Source organism: Lepidochelys kempii, chromosome 2 (genome assembly GCF_965140265.1).
Source record: "Lepidochelys kempii isolate rLepKem1 chromosome 2, rLepKem1.hap2, whole genome shotgun sequence".
Lineage (NCBI taxonomy): Eukaryota > Metazoa > Chordata > Testudines > Cheloniidae > Lepidochelys > Lepidochelys kempii.
Window position 1 is genome coordinate 230,988,957 of NC_133257.1, and position 26,766 is coordinate 231,015,722.

Below are 26,766 nucleotides of genomic sequence, written 5' to 3' on the forward strand. Positions count from 1 at the left end.
GGAAGGAGAAAGTTGAGGCCTGGTAAAGTGGGTCTGGAAGAGCATTCTCAAGAGTCTCATTGCAAATGGTTACATGGAAGAAGGCACACATGAGAATAGGAGGACCGGAAGGTGTCAGTTAGTTCAACTTGGGCAGAAAAAGAGAGAGAAAGGGAATAAAGAGAATGAGAGCAGAGAGGTAGGCAGGAGCGAGGTTGTGCAGGGCCTAAATGTCAAGGCATAAAGGCTCTTAAAGCCAGTGAATGAGACATTATTTGATATGTTAAAAATTACACAAGGGAGTTACTTTTTTGAAGAGTACACAAATACATTGGGCCTAATCCTGCTAACAGTCAAGTCCCTGGCAAATCTCCCATTGAATGGAACGGTTTGGTCCTATTCCCACTATCTAACTACTTCTTGCTTCTGAGTTCTTTCTTTTCCCACCCACTATGTATTTTAACTGTCTTATTTTCCACAGGTTTTACAGAGGCTAATAAAATCTCGAGGGAAATCTCAGGCTAAACACCTTAATGTTCAAATGGTGGCAGCTGATAAACTGGCTCAGTGTCCTCCAGTGAGTTACTGTTGATGCATAACTGATGTGGAAATGTAGACTCCTGTTCAAAGTGACTAGTCTGTCCTTTGTTTCCAAGTAATAGGTTAATTGTGTAACATTTGTTGGTGCTTGCCACTGTTTGTTCATATTTCACTTGTCATTTTGCACAAAACTCCATTTGAGATCTCTGTATGGCGTAATGGTCAAATATATTTCTTTTTCAGCAATATGATTAATCCTGGAGATATATACGTACTGAGCCACCAATATTTTTACATGATCCATAGCTGAGGAACTAAATTACTTCAGTAACTCTTTATAGGTTATTGATCCAAAACTGAACTGATTTGGTTTATGACCAAAAGTTGCCTCTGGCAGTGTTCCCTCTAATTTTTCCCACACATGTTTGGAATGAATTTTGTCATGTGCACTGATATCGAGGTGATGTGTGACACATCCCCTTCATATTGCTGTACATAACAAAATTCTTGTGGTGGGGTTGGAGACGAGGGGTTCAGCGTGTGGGAGAGGGCTCAGGGCTGGGGCAGAGGGTTGCGGTGCAGGGGTGTGAGAGTTCCAGCTGGTGGTGCGGGCTCTGGGGTGGGGCCGGGAATGAGGGGCTCAGGGCTGGGGCACAGGGTTGAGGGATGGGCTGTGGCTGGGGATGAGGGGCTTGGGGTGCAGGCTGCCCCAGGGCTATGGTGGGGAGAGAGGGCTATGGTGGGGAGAGAGGGACCTCAGGAGGGTCCAACCCCCTGCTCAAAGCAGGACCAATCCCCAATTAAATCATCCCAGCCAGGGCTTTGTCAAGCCTGACCTTAAAAACTTCTCAGGAAGGAGATTCTACCACCTCCCTAGGTAACGCATTCCAGTGTTTCACCACCCTCCTAGTGAAAAAGATTTTCCTAATACAATCTAAACCTCCCCCACTGCAACTTGAGACCATTACTCCTTGTCCTGTCATCTTCTACCACTGAGAATAGTCTAAAACCATCATCTTTGGAACCACCTCTCAGGTAGTTGAAAGCAGCTATCAAATCCCCCCTCATTCTTCTCTTCTGCAGACAAACAATCCCAGTTCCCTCAGCCTCTCCTCATAAGTCATGTGTTCCAGACCCCTAATCATTTTTGTTGCCCTTCGCTGGACTCTCTCCAATTTTTCCACATCCTTCTTGTAGTGTGGGGCCCAAAACTGGACACAGTACTCCAGATGAGGCCTCACCAATGTCAAATAGAGGGGAATGATCACGTCCCTCGATCTGCTGGCTGTGCCCCTACTTATACATCCCAAAATGCCATTGGCCTTCTTGGCAACAAGGGCACACTGCTGACTCATATCCAGCTTCTCGTCCACTGTCACCCCTAGGTCCTTTTCCGCAGAACTGCTGCCTAGCCATTCGGTCCCTAGTCTGTAGCGGTGCATTGGAGTCTTCCGTCCTAAGTGCAGGACCCTGCACTTATCCTAGTTGAACCTCATCAGATTTCTTTTGGCCCAATCCTCCAATTTGTCTAGGTCCCTCTGTATCCTATCCCTGCCTGCCACTGTATCTACCACTCCTCCTAGTTTAGTATCATCTGCAAATTTGCTGAGAGTGCAATCCACACCATCCTCCAGATCATTTATGAAGATATTGAACAAAACCGGCCTCAGGACCGACCCTTGGGGCACTCCACTTGATACTGGCTGCCATCCAGACATGGAGCCATTGATCACTACCCGTTGAGCCCGACAATCTAGCCAACTTTCTACCCACCTTATAGTGCATTCATCCAGCCCATACTTCTTTAACTTGCTGACAAGAATACTGTGGGAAACCGTGTCAAAAGCTTTGCTAAAGTCAAGAAACAATACATCCACTGCTTTCCCTTCATCCACAGAACCAGTAATCTCATCATAGAAGGCGATTAGATTAGTCAGGCATGACCTTCCCTTGGTGAATCCATGCTGACTGTTCCTGATCACTTTCCTCTCATGTAAGTGCTTCAGGATTGATTCCTTGAGGACCTGCTCCATGATTTTTCCAGGGACTGAGGTGAGGCTGACTGGTCTGTAGTTCCCAGGATCCTCCTTCTTCTCTTTTTTAAAGATGCGCACTACATTAGCCTTTTTCCAGTCATCCGGGACTTCCCCCGATCGCCATGAGTTTTGAAAGATAATGGCCAATGGCTCTGCAATCACAGCTGCCAACTCCTTTAGCACTCTCAGATGCAACGCATCCGGCTCCATGGACTTGTGCACGTCCAGCTTTTCTAAATAGTCCCTAACCACTTCTTTCTCCACAGAGGGCTGGCCACCTACTCCCCATGCTGTGTTGCCCAGCGCGGCAGTCTGGGAGCTGACTTGTTCGTGAAGACAGAGGCAAAAAAAGCATTGAGTACATTAGCTTTTTCCACATCCTCTGTCACTAGGTTGCCTCCCTCATTCGGTAAGGGGCCCACACTTTCCTTGGCTTTCTTCTTGTTGCCAACATACCTGAAGAAACCCTTCTTGTTACTCTTAACATCTCTTGCTAGCTGCAGCTCTAGGTGCGATTTGGCCCTCCTGATTTCATTCCTACATGCCTGAGCAACATTGTTATACCCTTCCCTGGTCATTTGTCCAATCTTCCACATCTTATAAGCTTCTTTTTTATGTTTAAGATCCTCAAGGATTTCACTGTTAAGATAAGCTGGTCGCCTGCCGTATTTACTATTCTTTCAACACATCGGGATGGTTTGTCCCTGTAACCTCAATAGGGATTCTTTGAAATACAGCCAGCTCTCCTGGACTCCTTTCCCTCTCATATTATTCCCCCAGGGGATCCTACCCATCAGTTCCCTGAGGAAGTCAAAGTCTGCTTTCCTGAAGTCCAGGATCCGTATCCTGGTGCTTACCTTTCTTCCCTGTGTCAGGATCCTGAACTCAACCAACTCATGGTCACTGCCTCCCAGATTCCCATCCACTTTTGCTTCCCCTACTAATTCTTCCCGGTTTGTGAGCAGCAGGTCAAGAAAAGCTCTCCCCCTAGTTGGATCCTCCAGCACTTGCACCAGGAAATTTTCCCCTACACTTTCCAAAAACTTCCTGGATTGTCTGTGCACCACTGTAGTGCCCTCCCAGCAGATATCAGGGTGATTGAAGTCGCCCATGAGAACCAGGGTGTGGCAGGCCATGGCAGGTCCAGGGCTAAGTTGGGGCTGAGGGAGGGGCTCCATGATAAGTCCCAGCCAGGTGGATTTCCAGGTGGGTATAAAATGAATTGGTGGCTTCTTTGTATTTCCTACTGGGCAGATACTATCACAGTTGGCTTCACCTGGATTTACTTGCATTCTTACTAATTTCAGCAGAGAAGTATATGAGATCATACTATTGATTTGCACTGTATCCTTGGGCAAGTCATGCAAACACTTAGTTTCTCCATATTTAAAATGAAGATGATAATATCATGCTCAGCTACTCACTATTAGAGCTGAGCAAATTCGGGGACTAAAACAAAAAATCAGAAGAAAACAAATCCTCAGTTCAGTTCAAACCACAACAGACTTTTTTTGTTTTTTGGTTTTTGGGGAGGCGGCTGCTGAAACAAAAAAAAAAAAACCCCAAAGTGCTTCAAGTTGAACAAAATGTTTTTGATTTTATGTTTCATTTCAGGCCATTTTCAGGTGTTCAGGTTGGCTCTGTATATCCCCATTTACGGGTATTGTGCCACTTTGTGGTGCCTAATGGTAGAACCATTTCCAAGCAGTGTATATTAGAGTGCCCACCTGGCCCCTCCTGCCTCTCCCCTCAGCATCTCCAATTGTTCTGAGGATGAGGATCTATAAGGATACACAGTGCTCTCTACTCTCAGTTCCTTCCAATCACTATGCCAGATGGACACAAACTGCTCCAGTCCATTCAGATCTGGGGTTTTCTCCACTTCTTAGTGTCTTTATACTTGTTTAGTGTAGTTACTTAAGTTAGTTAGTAGTCAGTTCTGGGTTACAGTGCAGCTGAATTAAAAAAAAAGAAGGTGGGATTCAAGAGATATGCCTTGTGCCCAGCATCTGATGACCATGACATGCTTGGGAGAGGGCCACTCTCCTGGACGTTCCATCTGACAGACTTTCACACCCAGAGCTTGCAAGATGAGACACAACAGATTGCAGGTGCTTCTACTTAAGGAGGCCTTTGAGGCTAAATACTCCAGTCTCAGGCGCTTGTTGGATCCGAAGTCTAAGAGACCAGCCTTTAATCCAGTGACTTACTCCAGCAAGTTGAAGCAGCTTAAAGGATCCAGGAAATGGGATCCTTCATCTGGTCAGGCTCCAGATCCTGCTGCTCAAGCTGTAAGGTCTTCAAAGGACCTGTCAATAAAGAAAGGCAGACCACCTGCTATGGAACCAAGAGGTACATTGTCAGCTCTGGCTGTATCAGTTCTGAAGAAGGAGGCAAGGGAGAAAACAGACACTATTAGCGGTGCCAGATCCTGCATGTCAAATTTGTTGGATCTGCTCAACTCTGACATGGCCTCTACGGTTCCAGCTCCAAAATCCAGGCTGATTCTAGCTTCAGTTTCCGGGCACCAAAGAGGTGGAGCTGAACATTTCATTAGATTCTGCACCATCCAAATTTTTGGCTCAGCTTTGACATATGCTTTAAATCCAGGTTCATCTTTTGATCCAAAGGAGACTTTTACTTTGGTGGCTGATATACGCTGTTCAGCTTCTGATTGCTGTTCAGATCTGAGTGAGAGGGTCTTGAAGAAGAGTCAGGTTTCATTGCTCTGCTCACCACATGGGTTCATTGCTGTCTCCAATGCACTCCATCATGGATCCGAGGCCAGATCCATATTTAGATCAGGACAGAGGAAGAATAAAGAGACTTGTTTCCTCCCAGTTTGTGTCTCCTTTTGCTCCTCTTCCTCCAGGTATGTTCCCAAGTCCCAGCTGCTGAGAAGACTAGCAGGCCTGGACACCATGGCCTTACTGGGTACCACCATGGCCTTACTGGGTGCAGGAATTTATCAGTTGTGCTCTCCTTATGGATGGAGAGATGATGCTTCATCTGTAAAGGATCCAGCAGCGGAGAAGTCCTCAGATCTGGTTCTGCCAGATCTGTCTGCATCTCAGACAGTGGTTCATGTTACTCTGTCTAAAAAGGAAGATAGTATGCTCTTGTTCAAAAGAGTAGTTGACACAGACTATGATCCAGATGACCTGATGTCAGCAGATGAGCATGTGGGAGTGGCTTCCACCTCTTTCCCTTCCGAGGAAGTTCCATGACTAGGGGATCACATGGCATCCATGTTGAATTTACCTTCAGTAGCTGTGGAGGAAACCTTCCATCTGGTGTTGGTCTGCTGCAGCTGGCTAAGACTCTCTCGTCCACTGCTGTCTTTTGCCAGCCTATTTCTAAATTCACAGTCAAATTATATCAGATACCCTCAGAAGGGTTTTCATATTTTCACACACCCCCTTACCTAAGTCACTGGTGGTGGCTGTTGCCAGTAGTAGGTTGAGGTCTGGACAAGCACGTTCCATTCCTGGTGGCAGAGAAGGAAAAAAGATTGATTCCCTAGGGAGAAAAGTGTTTTCCTCTTCTCATGTTGATATTAGGGTGGCAAATTATCAAGTAATTATGGCCTACCATCAGTTTCATCTATAGGAAAAGATTACATTGTTTGTGCAGGATTTGCCAGATGACAAAAGGACATACAATTGCATTTGCTAAATGGAGGGTGAAAATGTGGCAAAGAATGCTCTTAGCTTCATTTGATGCCTCAGACTCGCCAGAGCTTTGGCTTCTGTGGTTATTCTGAGGAGACGTGCTTGGCTTCACTCCTCTTCTCTAGCTCTGAGTAACAGAATTAAGGTGGAAGATTTCCCCTTCAAAGGGGATATTCTTTTCAGTGGAAAGATGGATGAGTTACTGGGTAAAATGAAGGAGACAAAATCGATGGCTCATTCTTTAGGCTTGATTTCTTCTACTTAGGAGGAGACCAGCTACTCCTCCTTTCTGTATCAGAGACAGTATAATCCACAGTGTTCCTTGATTTATTTCTTGTGAAATCAAAGACGTCAGCAAAACATCCGCAGACTATGTCTTTCCAGAGCCAACAGAAGGAGAGGTCTTTTAAATCAAGGCCTAAATCTAAACAATCTGCTTCCTCTCTATCATCATCATTGAACACCAGGCCTCAGATTCTTCCTTTCCGCTGTTTGGAGACAGGTTAGCCCATTTTTATCAACAAATGGAAGCTTAGTGTATCGGACAAACAGATCCTATAAATTATAGAAAAGGGCTGTGACATAGTGTTTGAGAAACTCTACCCCCTTTCAATTCTCCCTATGTTTTCATTTTCAGGGAACCTTCTCATGATGATGTTCTGCTCTCAGAAGTGCAGACATTGCTTCTAATATGGGTTGTTGAAGATGTATCCAATCACCTGAGGGGTCAGGGTTTTATTTGAGTTACTTTCTGGTACAGAAAAAGGATGATGAGGAGGAAATGGGCTTATCTGATTTTAGATTTAAGTAACCTGAACAAACACATTTGGAAGTTTCAGTTCCATATGTTAATTCTGGCCTCCATAATCCCTTTGCTTTCAATTATGGAATGGTTTGCATCTCTTGATTTAAAAGACACATATTTTCATATTTCAGCACAGTCATCAAAACTACCTTCATTTTGTAGTGGCAGGACATTATTTCCAGTAAAAGGTGCTCCCATTTGGCCTGTCCACAGCACCAAGAGTATTACTAAGTGTCTCTCTGTGATAGCGATTCATTTGAGAAAGCAAGTTATTTTTGTTTTCCCATATTTTTGAAGCTGCTGTTTGTGATGCTCTATTAAGCCACATTGCCTATATAACCACCCTTTTTTCAGATTTAGAGCTGCTTCTGAATGTCAGAAAGTCAGATCTCTGTCCAGCTCTGAAAACGTTATTCATTGGCTCCATGTTGGACTCAGTAGTAGGGAAAGCCTTTCCACCAGAGGACAGATTTTTAAAAATAGTGCAATATGTTTTAAACATTCAAATATGTCAGACTCAGAAAGTAATCCTCCTGGGTTTCATGGCAGCTCCTACTTGACTTTATTTGCATATCTTAGAAAGAGACCAATGCGGCATTGGATGTCTAAAGTTTACAGGCCAAATCTGGACAGTCTTAAAATGTAAGTCAACATGCCTCAAGAAATGCTGGACTTATTGACATGAGGTCAGTCAGAGTAAGTGTCCTAAGAAGCATCCACTTCAATCCCACTTCGCCGTCAGTGAGGATAACTTCAGTTACATAAAACAGTGGTTGGGGGATACATCTGAGTCCTCTTTACAGGTCAAGATCATTGGGCTACTCAAGAGAAGGGCATGCATATGACCTTGACTGTAAAGATGACTCAGACGTGTGTGATATATATATATTATATATATATATAATTAGAATTATCCTTGCCCTGTCCTGACCACTCTTCCTCACCACTTTCTGAATCAATGGAAAAGGGGAAAAGCATATAGAAGGGCCCTTCACCGTTGCAGACAGAAAGCATCCATCTACTATATATATATAAAATGTGTGTGTGTTGGAGTTCAGAGCCATTCATCTGGCCCTCAGATCATTCCTCACTCACATACACAGGAAGCAGTGACAGACAATACATCAACAAATAGGAGTGCTCACTCCACTCAGCTGTGTCCAGAGGCAATCAGATTATGGGGCTGATGAACTTGACATGATAATTACCCAGTGGCCCTGCATTTAACAGGAGAGAACAGCATGATTCCAGATAGTCTCAACAGGGATAGTTCTCGAATGAATGGTACACGAAGGATCAGTTGACTCAGAGCATCTTTTCCATTTGGGGTCAACTAGATGTGTACCTGTTTGCTACAAGGTTCAACAGGAAGAATTGCATCTTCTACTTGAGAGCAGGAAGAGACAGTCAGTCCATCTCTGATGCTTTCCATCTGCAACGGTGAAGGCCTCCCGCTCGTGGTCTGCCACGAAGCTAACCAATGCTGTGTGGGTGAACGCCCCTCAATTCCTTCTCAACCACCCCTGGCTAGAAACGAAACTATTAGCAGTCCATTCATCAGATCATTATATCTCTCTTAGCACTTCAATAGTTAGTTAATCCCTTTCTTAGTTGTAGGGCTTTCTTTATTTTCTTTCTTTTGGAAATTTTTTTTTTTTTTTTAGTTTTCCCCCTTTGTCTGGGGTTTGCCCCAGCACAGGGTATGCCCGGTTCACCGAGCTTTAAAAGTTGCCTCTATTGTAAGGAGGCCATCCTTGTAGTGGATAAACATTTTGGCTGCATCTGTTGCCTTGGGGAAAGCCACATTTCCCAAAAGGGTGGTTTCTGCCAACAGCTGAAGTCCAGGTCTCGAAAGGACCGAGAACTTTAGACTAAAACTCCTTCTGAGGCAGCTCTTCAGCCATCCCCAGATCTAAAGATCTCATGGTTCTGACACACAAGAGTCTCCTTTGCTTAGTACCAAGAGTTCCAGTACCAAGTTTACTTTGGACATGGGAATCTCCACCGGTACCAAGACATTCACCTCCATTATCTGGTTGCCAGTACCAGGTGAAGTCCACCCCTTGTGATAGGGATTGGAAGCTCCTCGACCTCTTTGGAATAAAGGCCTATTCATCTACCACACTGAAATTCAGAACTGCAAACTATCAAGCTCTGACAGCAAAATATGACTACATCAATTAGGCAATTATGTGATCTTGCTGCACCCACTTCCTTCCGCTAATCAAGGGTACACACACCAGGGTCTTGGCAGACAACAGAGGATGCATGTACTACTTAAATCACCAGGGAGGCACCATATCACCCTCCCTTTGTGCAGAAGCACTAAAGCTATGGAACTGGTACATTTCGTACAGTGTCATAATAGCAGCAGCCTATCTTCCAGGAGTACAAAACACAATGGCGGACAGTCTCAGCCACAAGTTCCCACACAACCACAAATGGGAGGTAACTCAGCAGTACTACATGACGTATTCAGACGGTGCGGGAAACTGACTATAGACCTGTTTACCACTTACTTGAACAAGAAATGTCCACATTACTGCTTCACAGCAGGAATAGGACAACACTCCTTAGGAGATGCTCTCCTTACTCCATGGGAAAAGGATCTTCTCCATGCCTTTCCCCATTCCCTCTACTATCGAAAGTCCCATTAAAAATAAAAAGAGAAAGAACAAATGTTTTACTGATTGCTGCCTCCTGGCTGAGACAGGCATGGTATCCTTACTTGTCACAACTCGTGGCGTGCCTGCTGATCTCTCTCCAACCCACTCCCTACCTCCTCTCGCAAAACGAAGGACACACTCTCCATCCCAACCTGTGGATACTCCGACTCAAGGCCCGGCTCCTTCATGGTTCCAGCACACAGAAAGATCCTGTTCTGTGGAGGTACAGGAAGTGTTACTACACAGTAGAAAATCAAATTCCTGTTGTACTTACCTGCAAAAGTGGACCAGGTTTCAGGTTTGGTGTAATTCCAGACAGATTTATCCGACATCTGCTACTCTCCCAAAGATCCTAGATTATATACTGACTCTCAAGAAATCAGGACTATTTCTCAGTTCACTCAAAGTTCACCTAGTGTCCATAGCACCCTTCCATCAACAAAAGAGGGATACTCAGTGCTCTCACACCCAACCACAAAGCAGTTGATCAGGGTATAGTAAAACTTTTCCCCCAACCTAGACATTCCACCCCAGCATGGGACCTAAACTTAGTGCTAAAGAGGCTGACTAGGCCGCCCTTTGAACCCGTGGCTGCTTGTTTGCTCACAGACAGACTTGCTGGGGCGATCAATTCAGCGAGAAGAATAGGGGAACTAGCGGCACTAGTAGCACACACCCCTTATACAATATGTTTTGGGGACAAGGTTATTCTCGGCCCTTACCTGAAATTCGTCCCCAAGGTGACCTTGTCTTTTCACATAAACCAACTGATTCACCTTCCTTTTACCCCAAGTCTCACCGTGATAATGGGGGGGCTATAGTGCACACGCTAGACATTAGGAGAGCCCAAGTCTTTTACCTGGATAGTACAAAGGCCTTTAGAAAATCTCCTAAGCTTTTCCTCTCTGTTGGATTATCTAACATATCTCCCCTTTGGAGGGAATCCTGTCCCTCCTTGGGAACGTAATGTGGTTTTATCTACACACATGAAGCAACCTTTTGAACCCTTGGCTGAGTGTTCTTTGTATTATTTATCTGTTAAGATGGTATTCATTACTGCCATAACGCCAGTCAGAAGGGTGAGTGAATTAAATTAATACCTTGATGGCTAAACTACCACTTATGCCTTTTCACAAAAGTGAGGTGATTCTTAGACCTGGCCTCAGGTTTTTGCCAAAAATAGTTTCTGAATTTCACGTCAATCAGACAATTAATTTGCCAGTAATTTTTCCAAGGCCACATACAAATAAAGGTGAATCTTTTTACACTCTTTAGATGCTCTTGCATATTATTTAAATAGAATTAAAAGTTTACCAAAAAATCTACATTATTAATCTCTTATACTAAAAATTGTAGGGGTCATGCTGTGTCTTCCCAGACTATTTCTAAATGGATTAAACAATGTATTGTTGAATAGTACATGTTACAGACATCCCAGTGCCTACAATGGTATAATCTCATTTCACTAGATCTTTGGCAGTATCTTTTGCTTGCATTGAGCAAGTCACTGCTGCTGAGACTTGTAGGGCTAGAACTTGGAGTTCAGTGCACACTTCTGCTAAATAGTATGCTCTTGATTTGGCTTCAAGGGCTGATGCACGATTTGATAGATTGGTGCTTCCATCTCTATTCAGTTAGGATTCTGTTCCCTCCTCTAGGTTATTTGCTGCACTGCTTATTAAACTATCCATAAGTGGAACTATGCAGAGCCACTCAAAGAAGAAATGTTACTTGTAACCAGAGTTCTTCAAGATAGCGCTGCATATTTACACTTCCTGCCCTCCTTCCCTTCTTTCTCAGAGTCTTTTAATTCCTTTCTCTGGGTTGGCAGTGGAAGGAACTGAGGTTGGAGTGGGCTCTGTGTCTCCCCCGCACTTGCCCTCCATATGTTGGGAGACGCTGAGGGGAGGAGTAGGCAGGGGCGTGCAAGCCTCTAAGCGGACACTGCTTGGAGAAGATTCTACCATTACGCATCACAAGGTGGAACAATATCCATAGGTGTGAGTATCCAGAGCCAACTCAAAGAACTCCAGTTACAAGTAAGTAACGTTCATTTTTTTCACCTTTTTATATATATAAAGCTAATTTTCAAAATGAAAAATGAAAATGAAACATTTTGAAATGGCCTACATAAACTGTTTCAAATTTTTAATTTATTTTTTCACAATTTTGGTTTGGCTTGAACTATTACCAAATTCAGCCGGAATTTGTGAACAGTTAGTGACCTAAGAAATGCATTTTTCAGCAAATTTACTATTTACTCACACTCATTATTGTGTTGTGAGGCTCATTATTATGAATATACTTTATTGTTGGGTTTACTCTGTACCCCAAACCCCTAGCGTGCCTATATTGCCAGTAGCACACCCGGTGCATTGTGTCCCAGAGGCAAGCAGCATAGCTGCTTCAGCAGCTAAAAGCCTTGTAGGCGCTACCCCTGGTGAATCTCATGAAATGTTCGGACATGTGGCTAAGAGAGAGGTTTTTACTAGAGCTGGCAGGCAAGTGGAAAGGTCGCAAATACCCTAGAAAGAGAAGCTTAAACAGCTGCAGTTCAGAGTGAGCAATAGCCGTTCCTGTTTGGATCTCTGGGGCAGTCCATTTGGGAGTTAGGGCTTTTCAGGCTTAGTGCTGTTTGGATCTCTAGTCCAGTCTCTATTCAAGCAAGTAAGCATTTGCAGGCTTGCAGGCAAGCTCAATTAATGTCTCTCACTGGGGATCCTTCATGCTGGCTCTCAGCCTAGCTGCTGCTGCTGCTCCCCCGTAAGTCCCACACAGACCTGAACCCAGCTGTGATACGGGCAGTCACAGCTTGTTCCACATGTGGCTCTGTCCACAGTTCCTGGGGCTTCTCTCCAGCTCCCTGCTGCCATGTGGCTCCCACTCCCAAAATAGCCTTGCCACCTCCTGATTCAGGATCTTTTCCCTTACCTGGCCTCCGGAAGGAGAAGTGCCATGGGGAGGGGACTGATGGGAACTGTAGTCCTTGCTTCGTCAAGAGGAAGGGGATATACAATTGGGAAGAGCTGATGGAAGCTCTAGTCCCTTGCTTTGCAGATCCATCACTATACCATAATATCAAGAGTTTGCTAGGCACTGCATAGGCACGTACAAAGAGCTTAGAGTCTATACGGGGCCCGCCCAACTGCAACTGAAGCCAATAGAAGTCATTCCGTAGTTTTAAGTGGGAATGGGATATAGTGGTAAATTAAGAATGAGTTAGTTAATATCTTTTTAAAGATTACAATCACCACATAACTGCTAAGTATTATTTGTTTTGTCTATTATTATTATCAGTTTTGTCTAGTTTTGTCTGAAGTATCACTAGGTATAGGGATTCCAAAATGTTCTTTGGTAGCTTGTTCCATCATCTCTTTAGTCCAACATTTAAAAAGTTCTTCTACTGTTTAACTTCTGTTTCTATATTTGAGTTTTAAAATATATTTGCAATACCAATTCTGCCTTCCCAGATTACATATATCTTTCCAAGTGTCGATCATTCAGGCTTGCCATGGAAAGTATAATCTCACTATTATGTACAGATTACTTTTAAATCAATTGGGGGTTTTTTTTGTTTTTTTTTTAAAGTTCTGTCACAAAATATTCAGGACATGAATATTATGAATCTGGTTTATTTGTGGTGCAATAGTAAAAGCATTTTCTAATGTGGTCTATCATCAGCACCTTCTGGGGTTTTATATTGGCTCCGAAGGTGGCTGTTCTCACTAAAATGTCTCCTTCACAGGAAATGTTTGATGTAATTCTGGATGAGAACCAGCTTGAAGATGCCTGTGAGCACCTGGCTGACTATCTGGAAGCCTATTGGAAGGCCACCCATCCTCCTTGCAGCAATCCTCCCAACCAGCTTCTCACTCGCACACTTGCAACAGCCACTCTTCCTATCAGCCCAGGTCCAAACATAAATTTACAGGTATAGTTTCCTCTCTCTCTCTTTTGTCTCACCGCCATTCACTTCTGCAAAGGGAGGGAGACTTGCCAGGGCACACAGTGTGAATTCTGATAACAGAAGTTGCTAAATGTGTTTCACTGGGAGCCGGAAATTGATAGAGCAGAAGAGCTCTGCACTTAGGAAAAATCATTTGCTCTTTATAATGTAAATACTTGAAGACAGACACTTTTCTTGTGATCTTCATTGTATTCACACGAGCATTTGTTTCCTTACTTGCTGATTTGCAAGACATCTTTGGATTCCAAAGGGTGAAAGGGCCTGGCTGAAATGTATGGTGATGGGAAGTGGAAGTTCCTCATGCCCAGAACAACCACTGCTGCAGTAACATACTTACCAGCCACCAGCATTTTTATAACTCTTCATATATGATTCAGTCACAGTTATACAACAGGATTAACAGTAATGCCATGCATGTCACTGCCTCTGGTAACTTTCAAAGTGACTAATATCCCAGAGCCCTGCCTAAGTGACTGGGCTGTGTGTGAGAGAGTTCCACAGGGACAAGCTGGGGAGGAATCCATCCCTCCACCTCCACAGGCAATGGAGTGGTAATGGAGTCACTTTATAGCCACTACACTACTGCAGTCATGAGGATGAAGTGGCCCCTCCATGGCTCCGTTATCCACTGGCCATCAGATCACACACTTCCCTCATCGTACCCTCCTTATATGCTAGCATATTATGCCAGTGGGAATTTGAGATCCAGTGTGTGCTAGCCAATGGAGCATTGGATGGGGAATCAAGATGTAACCCACCTACCTTCTTGGTGTGGTGTTCTGTCCCCTCTAGTGACACTGAGACCACTTAGAGAGAGAGCTACAGCTCACTTCATCCGATGAAGTGAGCTGTAGCTCACGAAAGCTTACGCTCAGATAAATTGGTTAGTCTCTAAGGTGCCACAAGTACTCCTTTTCTTTTTGCGAATACAGACTAACATGGCTGTTACTCTGAAACCTGTCACTTAGAGAGAGAGATTAATGAGTCTTCTCTACAGCCTTAGCTAATAGCCATATGGCTTTTAGCTCATGCAGTAGAGGCTCATGCATTTAGCTCCAAAGGTCCCAGATTCAATCCCACCCATCAACGACTGGGCTCTGTTGGTGTTACAACGAGACATGGGTTCTGTTCCCAGCTCTGTCACTGACCCGCTGTGTGACTTTAAGAAGTCACTGCATCTCTGTTTCCACTCCCACCCTTTGTCTGCCTTGCCTAATTAGTAACTCTTTCTTCCTATTGTACCAAGCACAATAGGGCTCTGATTTTGGTTGGGGACTTCAGATGCTTCTGCTGTATGAATGATAAGTGGCATCCTGATGCCCTGTATCTTTGGAGCCACGTTGGATCTGCGGAGGTCATGGAGAGGATTAGAGTCACATTTGCCTCAACTAAAATAGCCGATTCTTCCATCCCAATTTCAGACTAAGATTTACTTATGATCAGCTTCTGCATTTTCGAGGCCGTCCCGACGACTGACAGAAACATTTCCCTGGGTCTGGCGGCACAGCTGACGTTAAAGTGCTGCCGTGACAGTGCTTTAACGCGGCTGTGTAGTCACGGCTCCGGTGCTGGGAGAGAGCTCTCCCAGCGCTGTAATAAAACCACTTCCATGAGGGGAATAGCTCCCAGTGCTGGGAGCGCAGTTCCCTGCTTACAGCGCTGAAACTTGCATCAAAAGTTTATATAAAGCTCAAAGTTTCAGTGCTGTAAAGTGCCAGTGTGGGCAAGACGGTAGAAAGAATGGGTCCCTGCATTTAAAATTTCAACTGCTGAAGTGTTTTGTTTTTTGTAGCTCTTGCAAATATTTTCCCTGCAGTGAAGGCTTTATTTTAATGGAGATTTCCCAGTGAAATTGCAGACTTGGCAGGCTCTTCCCTGCAAGGAAAATCACTTTAATGCAGTCTGTAGGATATGTCTCTCTTCACAGAGCATCCTGGGGAAAAGAGAGTGTCTGCCCCAGCTAGCTCCTGCCTTTGTTTGTCCCCAGGGCTGAAAAACTGCTCTGAATTGAAGTGTGCTGGAAGAGCAGTCTAGGTATTGAAGTTACCCAGCAGTGTTATATAGTGTGCTAGGTACAACTGTATAGCTACAGTATTGCTCATGCCTTTTTATGCCTTTGAATGGCTATTTCTATGTTCTACCAACCTATGTTAGTGTACATTGATTTTTAACCACCCTGTTCAAGGACCATAATGGGTTATTAATTTCACCTGTCTGAACTCTGTGATCTCTTCTTACAAATTCACAGGTTTTTATTTTAAGTACTAAAAATAAAACTATCTTTACTCTTTCACGGTTTTGTTTGATGGTTTATTAATCCTGAAATGCTGAGCAAAGGTGGTCCCGTTTAAAATCTGGAACCTTAACTTCCTTCTGCTTCATCATATGAAGATATATTTTAAGCAGAGGTGGGCCAAAGCTGGAACCTCATATCTGAGCCTCTAGAAAGTTTAGGAATGGAGTGAACTTGCATTCCAGTCTCCAGATCTGAACCCACTGTTAGGATACAAAACTAGGAGGGCCTGTTTTCCCTTTCTTGTTTTGATGCAGCTAAAATCTTACAAGAACTGAAAGATTTCAGCCTGAAATCTCTGAAAAGAGCTGATCTCATAATATTTCCATCTTTTTGGACAGAACTCTTCTTAGAACAGTTCATAAGACTTCAGCACTCCTGAAACAAAACCCAAATCCTAGTCCTAATTTGACTTTGATCCACAACCCCAAAATTTAACCTAAATATTAATCTGGATCCAAATGCTTCCTCCTCAGTCCATCTGTAATATTAGGGGCCAGTTCTCACTATGGAGGTGCCCATGGCTTCAATTAGATTTTTTTTTTTTTGCACTAACAATTTCTGAAGTTGGAACGGGGGGAAAGTATAGTTTCCTTAGCCCTTTGTTTCCGGTCAAAGCAGACCAACTGGATCTGAATTCATAAAACATTCTTTTCTTCAGAGCAACTAGAAGTTTTGCACTTGCTCTTAAACCACAGCAAATTGCTGTCTGTGAATTTTACTGATCAAAATTCTGTAACATTGATTGTATTTGACATTTTGACCATTTGGAAATTAAAATACCCATATAACTGTTCTTATTTTGTGTGCTTTAAAATCCGTCCTTGTGACAAACTTTGATTTTTTTCATAAATTTAGAGCAGATCATTAATTCAGACTATTTCCTTTATTTTTTAATTTATTCTAACAGAACATAATAAATATGTATTTTTTATTCAGACACCAACTCTGGGCATTTCTTTCCACCCACCTTGCTGAATAGTACTAACTATTCAAGTTCATATTTAATACACCCCCCTCCCAAAAGGCCAACATCAGCTAAATAATGACCAAAACAGAAACAAAATACTTCCTCAGTAGAGCCTAGAGTCTTGTGTTGACAGAGACAGGATGTCAGAAACTCATGAATCTGAACAACACAAGTGATATAATCTCCCATGTAATTTGGCAAAGCAGATGCAATTATAGCTTTTACTGTACTCGGATAAACAGATTTACTACTGTGTTAAATTCTACCTATATAATAATAATCTAGGATTTTTACGTTGTGTGTCACCCTGAAGCCAAGAATGTCTGTTGAGTCAGTGTGAAGCAATTGGAAACAGTTACAAGCATAGATGAGAGCTCTTTTTGTTCAGAATACCACCCAGTTCAATCATAATTGAGGTTCATAGTCTGTTACCATCCAATTTTTAAATTCTCAGCAGTTTGTACTTTACAAATTATACCGGTGCAGTGTATAGTAAGGCATGTATCTATGCCATGCCAAGAGTCCCAGACCATTGTGATGTCAAAGATCACTCAGTCACCAGCCTTACCCTATAGCTAATTTGCATACAACCGTTTCATTGCTTGAATGAGGGAGACTGCTGAGAAGGTGGATTACTTGGCCCAACTGCCGCACCCAGGCAACAGCAAGGGCTTTGAACTACTAGTTTGATTTAACTTTGTACCTGCAGTGATAGCTTCGTATTGAAGTTCCTAGCTAAAGGTGTTCAAGACTATTCCTTTTGGCAGGACACTGTTTCTTTCTTAATTCTGAAATTAATTCTCAGCAATCATTTGGCTGTTGTTTTGGGACAAATGCAGGTAAATGTAACGGAACCCCAAAACTGAGCTAAATAATCACAATTGTTCATTTTGCAGTGATTTCAAACACTGTGCTGACGAAGACTAGGTTTGATTGTACTGGGTAATTCTTATTTCACTCTTATGTAGTAGCACTACGTTAGGAAATTGTTTGTGAGAATATCATTGTCCCTCCATTTTCCTTGGACTTTGACCTTATAGTTAAATGATTATTGCCAAGTGTCTCATCACAGTGAGAGAACTGAAATTGTTACCAAAAAACCTAGAGGGGCAATGATATTATTGGTATTATAATACAAGTATGAGCAATACCAGGTCAAGCCATATCTTAATTCTTAAAATAAAACCAGAGGCCAAAATCTTGGCCTTCCACTGCTATATCCACCCCTTCAGCATTCACCCAGCTGTGTTTTAAAGACTGTCTCCAATGATACCTGTCCTCAAAGAAGTTTCTGATATCCTCTGATACCTACCCTCTCTGAAGCTGACATATCCTCTCTAGCTCTTCTGAATTCCTAGTTCTGCCCCTGCATCCTCCATGTTGTGACTGCAGTTGTTGCTAACTGGAATGTTCAGAAAATGAAGATGTTGCACAAGCCAGGGACCTACCACAGAACAAACTGACTGCTTCCCCGCATCCTGCTTGGGATGGAAGGGCTCACTTGTATTACAATACAATATGTTCAGTAAAAGTTTAATTCTAACAATTTCTGGATTAGATTCACAGTGAATTGTCGTGTATGTAAATTACTGCTTTTATTGTTTTTAGCTTAATTTGTATTGAGGAAATGTCTTTAAATATGTGCCTATGATTGCAAATTTACTGTCTATTGTGACACTAACCAGGGCTCTCAAGGAGATCAGAGGAATGACCATTCAGCCCCAGAACGAACTGGCTCACAAGTTGAAGAGGAAGCACGGATTGAACCCATGAAGAAATTTCAACATCGTTCATCTTCCTCAGCACAACACCATAACCACCGCAGTGGTGTTAGCCGAGGCCTATCTAGGCAAGAAACGTTTGACTCAGAAACCCAAGACAGCAGAGATTCAGCTTACATAGAACCAAAGGAAGAGTACTCACATGAGCATGGAGACCACAATGATTCTCACAGGGATCACAGTCATAGAGACGAGTCACATGGGAGCAGTGATCACAGACATAGGGAATCAAGGCATCGCTCAAAGGAAAGGGACCGAGAGCAGGACCACAACGAATGCAACAAACAACGCAGTCGTCATAAATCAAGGGACCAATATTGTGACAAAGATGGGGAAGTGATATCTAGAAAACGCAACGACACAGGAGACTGGAACCGGGATGTATACATCCGCCAGTAACTTTTGCCTCTGGCAGTTTTGTGTTTCTTTGAAGTCTTGTATAACAACGCCCCTTGAAAATATCTTTGGGTTCTTCATTGCAGAACATATGGTATCCTTCTGTGTGCTGTTTTGCATTGCTGTTGCTTGCATAGCAATAGCATGAAATAGAATATTCATATACTCCTTTTTTGGATTAGTGCTATGTAAATTGGCATAGTACAACTGCAGAGCTCCTGATGTTGTACTGTGCTTTTCTCAAGCTGTTTTTTGTCGCAGCCACTTGGACAATATCTGTTGCCATCAAGGTGGTGTTAGTGTTTTAAAACAAGGTACAGCTGGTGTTCAATAACCTCCCGTGTAGTCAGCAAGCCAGAATCAGCACACACAAAACTGAAACGCATCTGTTTTGATTTTTAATTTGTATGCACTTGATTTGCATATTGATTTAAGAGCCACTATCTGTTGCTTGTACCTCTAGTGGACTCCATTTGGGGACAGAATTCAGTCTTGCCTTACACACAGGGAATCATAAAGTCAAAATCTATTTTCTATGTACTGGTACTGTGTACTGTATATACAGTTTATAAATGTTATTTCTGCAGACACCTTCTTACTATATAAGTTTGACCACACTGTTTTAGAGTCCTAATGCCAAGTCAGCAGATTTGCTTTTGAATTACTAGCAACTGGAACTAGCCTCCTTCAGGAAATTTGTAAGAGTGTTCAATCTAGACATTTTTTCTTCTATAGCTGAAAGCTTGTACTTACTGTAAATATGAATGAATGAATGCTTGAGATAAAAGGTTTGATTCCTATATTTTATGCTGTCCTTGCAAACTTATTTTTCATTTTAAATTGACAACTAACCTAGCACTATAAATTGTTCTACACACTTCACACAAATTGTAATGGACACACTCTAATTTTTGTCTTGTTGTCAGAATGGTGGAGCATACATCATGGTGGGCGGTGGGCGTGTGCACATGCAGAAGTTCAGTGTGTCTAAGAGGATCTAGTGAAGGAAATAAGAGATGACTCAAAATTCCAACCAGTAGTTTCTTTATTCTAGCTGTTATTTTCAAAATCTGAATTGCAGTCAGGGAACATGAGGCAGTTTATTGCTACACGTAATTGGGAAAGCATAAATCTGCTGGCTGTTTGTTGAGACTCCAGGAGAGTAAAAACACAGGCAAATGTTACTGTAAGTGTTTCACTGGAAATGTAAAATCTTTGTGTTTTAGAGTATTTGTTTTAGTAAGAAAAGTTTACACAGCTTGTGGAGAGTTATTTTGTTGGAAAATAAATTTTTTGGTAGCTTCTCCACTTTTTTCTACACTTGCCACTTACTCTGTAGTCCTACTTTGCAGCCAGGTCTGTGCTCCTCCTTCAGCCAAAAGTGTGTCTGCCAGTAAGAGCCCAGAAAAAGGACTGTTATAACCAAAGGTCCAATCCGTTATGAACTCACTAGAAAAACGTGTTGAAATCAAATGGAGTGACAACTCACTATGTTGTGCACCGAGTACCTGTTTTACTGGTAAGTGGGACACAATGTATTACTTTTCGGCTTCAGATCCCATAATTTTACTAGTTTTAAGAATCAAACACTCCCCGTGCTTGTAAGTAGCTCAGATTATATAAAGAATATAGAATTGGGGTCATACTTATTTATAACTGTGCATGTGTTTATAGTTTATATATTTTCTTGCAAAAAGGTGGATATGGGAATTGCCTGACCAAGTATTTTATATCATTATAGTGAAATGTGTAAGAAATACATGAGATTCATTTAAAAAAATTCCATTCCTTTATTCCAGGTCTAGATAATTATGTTTCCACCCTTTGGGAAATATTTTTTCCCTAAAAAAGACTTTGGAGTATTTTTTTTATAAATAGAGGGTGAAATTTTCCTGTCGGGTATCTGATCATAACTCCCGTTGCTGTCACTCATAGGCATCCAAGAACGGCATTTGACTGAAAGTGTGCGCTGGGGGAAGGGACGGTAAGGGTCTCTTTCCAGAAACAAAGTTCTAAGCATTTGTATACACTTTAACTACCTTGCTAGCAAAATGAAGATAGTTTGTAGACCTGTTACACTACTAAATGACTTTGTACAAATGGTGGCTGTATATGTACATGTTGGGGTCTTTTTTAACATGGAGCTGTATCAGTTCATCAGTGGGAACCCATGTTGCAAGTATATTTGCTGTTTGAAATGTTTCAGATCATTGTTATAGATCCTTGCCCTCAACATTCCGACTCTAGCAATTTTACCAGCTTGACGTTACTGAGCTGCGAATGGTAATTCTCTCACCTACTCCAGCTAGTATGTCAGTTAGTTCCTGCATAGAAACTACCTGTGGCTTCCACCCTTGGCAGTCAAAACCTAGCCTTTTATTTTGACTTCCATTCCATGTAGGTTTTTGTCCTCAAAATATTTCTTAGAGAAAGTTTTTTGCAGCATTTGAAATCTCAAAGCAGCTATAAATGGCAACTTTGCCAGTTTGTGCATCTCTTTATATCAGGGGTGGGCAAACTTTTTGGCCTGAGGGCCGCATCGGGTTTCTGAAATTGTATGGAGGGCCGGTTAGGGGAGGCTGTGCCTCCCGAAACAGCTAGTCATGGCCCGGCGACCCCTGCCCCCCCCGTGCATTCCTTGAACTAGCAATTTCATTTTCTTATCATTCTGCACATGCCAGTTCTCCCCCAGTGAGAAAGTGGTTGTAGTACGGCCTTGTCACTTCCAATATCAGCTGCTGGCTACAATACTCTACTGTTGAAAAGCATTTGGCAAGTGGAAGTATTGACCAGCATGTTTTAAAATACTTCAACTGGCGGAGAGATGAAAGGCTGCGGTAGTGAAGTACTTTTTCCTTGATGGTTAGCCACTTGCAAAGTTTGGTAATATTTATTTCTATTGTGATGGTGCCAGAGGTCCCAAGCCGCCTCAAGGCCCTCGTGTATATGCACTGCACAAACCCACAGTAAGAAACAGCCGCCCTACCCTGCCAAGCTAAAAAGATAAAGGGATGGGAAGCATGATAAAACATGCCGCAACCTGCCCAGGAGAGGTGATCCATGTATCTCGCTAGTTCCCTATTTTTTTGCCCTCAGGACAATCAGCATAGGCAGGGTGAAGGGAAAGGGATGCAATTGAATTTATACAGTGTACATGCACATTTTATTACATTCCTTTCTGTACGTCTTTTTTAAATCAATACACACCGATGCTAACCAACCGCCCAGTTCAACCCAACTGCTATCAGTTGTTCAGTTTCTTGTAGACACCATGGAAGAATGCGCTCTTGAGAAGCGATTTGAAGGCAGAATGAGGAGTGGTCATTCAGATCAGAGCAGGGAGGGTATTCTGTGCATACAGACCAGTGCGTAAGAAAGAGCAAATATATGTATGCAGGAAGCTAGGATCAGGATGGGGATGAGGTGTGGAATGACAGGAGGTTTAAAAAATCATTTTGCAGTCCATCAGTCAACTGACTAACCATTATCCAGGAAAAGATAGTATATGACTCTGTTAAAACCCCAGGATGGCGTGTGTCACTTGTTTTTTTTATTTACAGTCTCTGGAGTTTGGTAGTGGAGAAGAGGGGTTTTGTTTTGTTTTGAAACTGTAGTATGTAACTACTCAGTTTCACTTCTTGATTTGGCCCTATTTAACCAAAGCAAACTAGGGCAGTGGTTTACACCATGAGATGTAGAAAGACTTGCAAAATGCTGTGGAAGAAGCTCATTTTTGCCCACACAAGCCGAGTGTTTGGCTTTTTTGTAGGTGAGGCATGAGGTGGTGAACCCCCGTCCCCCCAAACCCAGGGTCAAAGTGCAGAGCAGCTGTAACCTCTTCCCTCCCCCTCTGATGTGGCTACTCATCTACAAACCGTGTGGTGTCAGAGTGTTCCCCAGCCCTACTAATCAGAAGTGAATGTCACCCTGTTGAACAGCTGTGGGGCAGTATGGATTTTACTGCTAATCATTTCTAAGCTTTGTTGGTTTGTTAGTCACTGAAACTGGCTTTCAGAACATGCCACGCCTGCTCATTAGCCAAATTTTAAATCAGTAGATAATTGATTTCACAGTAATGCATTTTCTGTCGACATAATTTATTTATTAATATTAATAATTTGTCGTAAGGGCTTTGCCTCCTATATCGTGTTTCAGGAAGCAACATCCTTTAGTTTTTCCTTTTCTGTAAGTTCTCTGATATCTTCTTACCATTGTCGTCTGAGCCCCCAGTAATTCAGATTGAATGGATTATGTCCCAGATACCATTGGCATATTCCTCTGAATCTTTTACAATCTTCACTTTACTCTGCTCCATTCCCTCCCCTCAGGAGAAAAGTACATCGTAAGCAGCTCTGCCAAGGTAGGCAAGGAATGGAGAAGTTGCTTTTCACACTGTGAAGTAACATTCTTCTATTATACATTCTGCCTGTATATCTCACATCTTCCACCTAATTGTGAGGGAGTGAAACATTTTGTGAATGTAATATGCATATGCCATTTTCTTGTGAATACTCTTAATACTAATATTGCTTTGATTCTCAGTCAAATTCCCAGAACGACTCTTCTAAGTTACCCTCCAATTTTTACATAAGAACTGGATTGCATAGGCACATACGGTCACCATTTCTTTCTATAGCACAGCATTGTAATAGTGTGTTCCTAGGCAGCAAACAAATCTTTAAAAAGCCAATGGGTTATACAAGGTGTAATATCAGATCAAAATTTCGTTCCTTTAACTAATACATATTTTGTTAATCTGATCACCCCTGGAGAGAGATAGATATAGGTGTGTGTGTGTGTGTGTGTGTGTGTGTGTATCTATAGATCTTTCAACAAATTATAATAGTATGAACCAAATTTGGTGCTAAATTATTTAATGAAGGTTAGAAAAGTTGTCATTCTTTAACAGTTTTTCTAGAAGTCTCAATCAAAAATATATAACCTAGAACAGTGGTGGGCAACCTGCAGCCCATCAGGGTAATCTGCTGGCAGGCCGTGAGACAGTTTGTTTACATTGACCTTCCGCAGGCAAGGCCACCTGCAGCTGGCTGCCGCTTCCCACAGCTCCCATTGGCTTCCTGCAGCTCCCATCGATGAAGTGGGTTATAGCCCACGAAAGCATATGCCCAAATAAATGTGTTAGTCTCTAAGGTGCCACAAGGACTCGTTTTTTCATGAAACTTTAGGTACTTACCTTTACATTGATGAAGATGAATTTCTAGAGTTGGTACTGTTGTAAGACTTTTCCCCCCTGCTTATCTCTAAGCATTTCTACAAACAGGAAAAACTGCTTTGAGACTTTGTTTTTAAAGGGCTACAGTCAGGTAGTTTAGACACATGATCTAGGTTTTGTAGCAAGAATCCTTTTTTATTCAATGTTTAACATCTTCATTTGGGATTTTAACATTCTGCACTAGGTACTGCATAAGCAACTAGAAAGTAAAACCTACTATAACCAAGCCAGTCTGTCACCATACAGAGAATGACTGATTAAAAGGGAGCACAATATATACATTTATATTCTCTCCCACCTCTCATTCTCTGTATAGTAAGACTGGAAAGGAAAAACAAGTATCCAATAGGATTTTGACTCTAAGTGTCCCTTTAATGTCTTTGGCAACAAAGCAGAAACAGTTACAGTTGTATAACTTCAAAGCTCAGCACTCATTTTTCATGACAAAAATACTAAACCAGCGTCATGCAGCCATTTACTTTCTTTTTAAATCTCAGCCAAAAAAAAGGTAATTGAAGTGTAGATTTTTTTTAAAAAATGTTAATTATTAAATGACACTATTTTGTTATTTGTTTGATTATTCAGGATATTTTAAAGCACTTGCTAATGCTTACAAAAAATTCAGAGTTGCTTTTAATACAACTTCAGTAGAGAACGTAAGAAAAAAGGTAGTTCCAGTCAACTGACCACACGCATCCATCCCACATCCCCACACACTAGAAGTTAGGGGAACCAAATCCCTTTTGGTAAATTATTTTTCTCTTATAATACAAAGATACTATAAAAGAACAATGCTGTGTCAGAGTAACTGGGAGAGGCAGTCTAGGAGGAGAACAGTTGGGGACCAGAAGCTTGATGTTGACACTAGACTTCTGTAGTTCAAAGCAGAAGGGAAAATCGCCTACAATTTTCATTAATCCCTTTGGATCAGAAAGAACTTGTAGATGGATATGAACGGTAAAAGAATCTGGCCCTTGGCATTACAGGGTGGGGCAGCAGTGGAAACAATGGAAGCTGGGGTTGTTAATAATTTAGTTCCTGAGAACTCCGATATAGGTCAGTTGAGATCAGCTTTGGCACAGCCTGTTCACTGCTTTAGAACAGAGATTTGTTTGTTTTTTAATCCATGGAGGAAAGACCACAGCAGGCCTGACACAATTCAACACTGCTGCCTTTTTCAAATTCACGGTTGCACAGCACAACTCCTATTATTAGTGCATACTGAAAGCAGCAACTAAGAAGTTCCCTGCTCTTCTCAATGTACATGTGTGTTAGAATACAGCCCATAGTGTCATAATTGACTGTTGCAGGATTTAAGTCCAGGCATTCCCCTCCAAAGATGATGGTGTCTTTTACTAGCATTGACATACAGGTGCAACTGCCAGCTAATAAATCCTATTACTAAGTAGTCGTGTGGCCATGTCTAGAGTCGGAAAACAGGTTGTAGTTTTAAAATGGGTTTGCTAGCTAACACATTGTAAGTAACAGGACTTCACAAAGGACTTGGTACCGAGTGTACTTAGGGCTAACCATGTTTAAAAGCATTGGTTCTGCTAGTTATGATTAATCCTAGGGGTAGACATTTAAGGTAGAGAAGAGCTTTCAAACTGATTCCTTTCCCCCTGTGAGGAATGGCTATCGCTTACAGATGATGTATGAGATGATAAACATATAAACAACCTTAGCTAAAAGCAGAAACTAAATCTAAGAACAAACCACCCTGAGTAACAAAATTATATAACCTTTACTAGGTTGTTTTAATTGTAAACCAAGCAGGAGCATCTCAGGTAGAAAACAGATTGACGTGAACTCAAAACTATTTGACTTTTACAGAAGGAAATACCAGTCATGCTGTTCACTCAAACCAAATACAGTTTTACTTCAATATTCAAACATTTTGTAAGTAATAGTTTTAAACAAAAGTTGTCAATCAAAAACAAGGAAAAAAAACCTCCATCAATCCCTGAATTTAGGTGGTTTGAACTGCACCCACCATTTTCATTCCAACACATTGCCAGTTCCAGCAATATTCCTTGTATTGGAAATGAGGACGACTACATGAAGCTGCAAGCCCTTACACCGTCTACGTACACCAAATAGCTGTAGGCATTCAGGATTAGTATACATTTTTGCAGGTTTATTAAAGTAAACCTTTCTCATTGCCATCTTTTTTAATTCCCTTCTCAATTAGGACCTGATGCCTCCTGATCAGCTAGGGTTTAAGCCACTTGCAAGGTGGATTACAACTTTTTTTCAGACAGCACTAAGCACTGATTTCAGTCTCCAGCAGTTTGTGATATATTAACCACCACATCAATGTTTCAAAGGAGACAGGGGAGAGAAAGCAGCTAGTTACCATGATGTCACTGATGACTTGGAGTGGAGCGTATGCTTACAAAAGTTGCGGATGACACCAAGATAGGAAGATG

At 42.2% G+C, this 26,766-nt stretch overlaps 1 protein-coding gene across 7 annotated transcripts in view; it reads left to right on the forward strand.

Moving 5' to 3' along the window:
- Nucleotides 1–20,737, forward strand: part of CACNB2 (calcium voltage-gated channel auxiliary subunit beta 2) — a 396,121-nt gene extending 375,384 nt beyond the window's left edge. For 4 of the 7 annotated variants that reach the window (XM_073334158.1, XM_073334161.1, XM_073334162.1 and 1 more), the window contains 3 exons: nucleotides 461–556; nucleotides 13,443–13,628; nucleotides 18,613–20,736. In XM_073334158.1, the coding sequence (XP_073190259.1) occupies nucleotides 461–556; nucleotides 13,443–13,628; nucleotides 18,613–19,107 (777 nt within the window). In that variant the 3' untranslated portion in view covers nucleotides 19,108–20,736. Of the gene's footprint in view, nucleotides 1–460; nucleotides 557–13,442; nucleotides 13,635–18,612 lie in introns of those variants that run through there. The other 3 variants (XM_073334157.1, XM_073334163.1, XM_073334164.1) reach the window with 3 other exon arrangements.
- The last annotated feature ends 6,029 nt before the right edge of the window (nucleotides 20,738–26,766 follow it).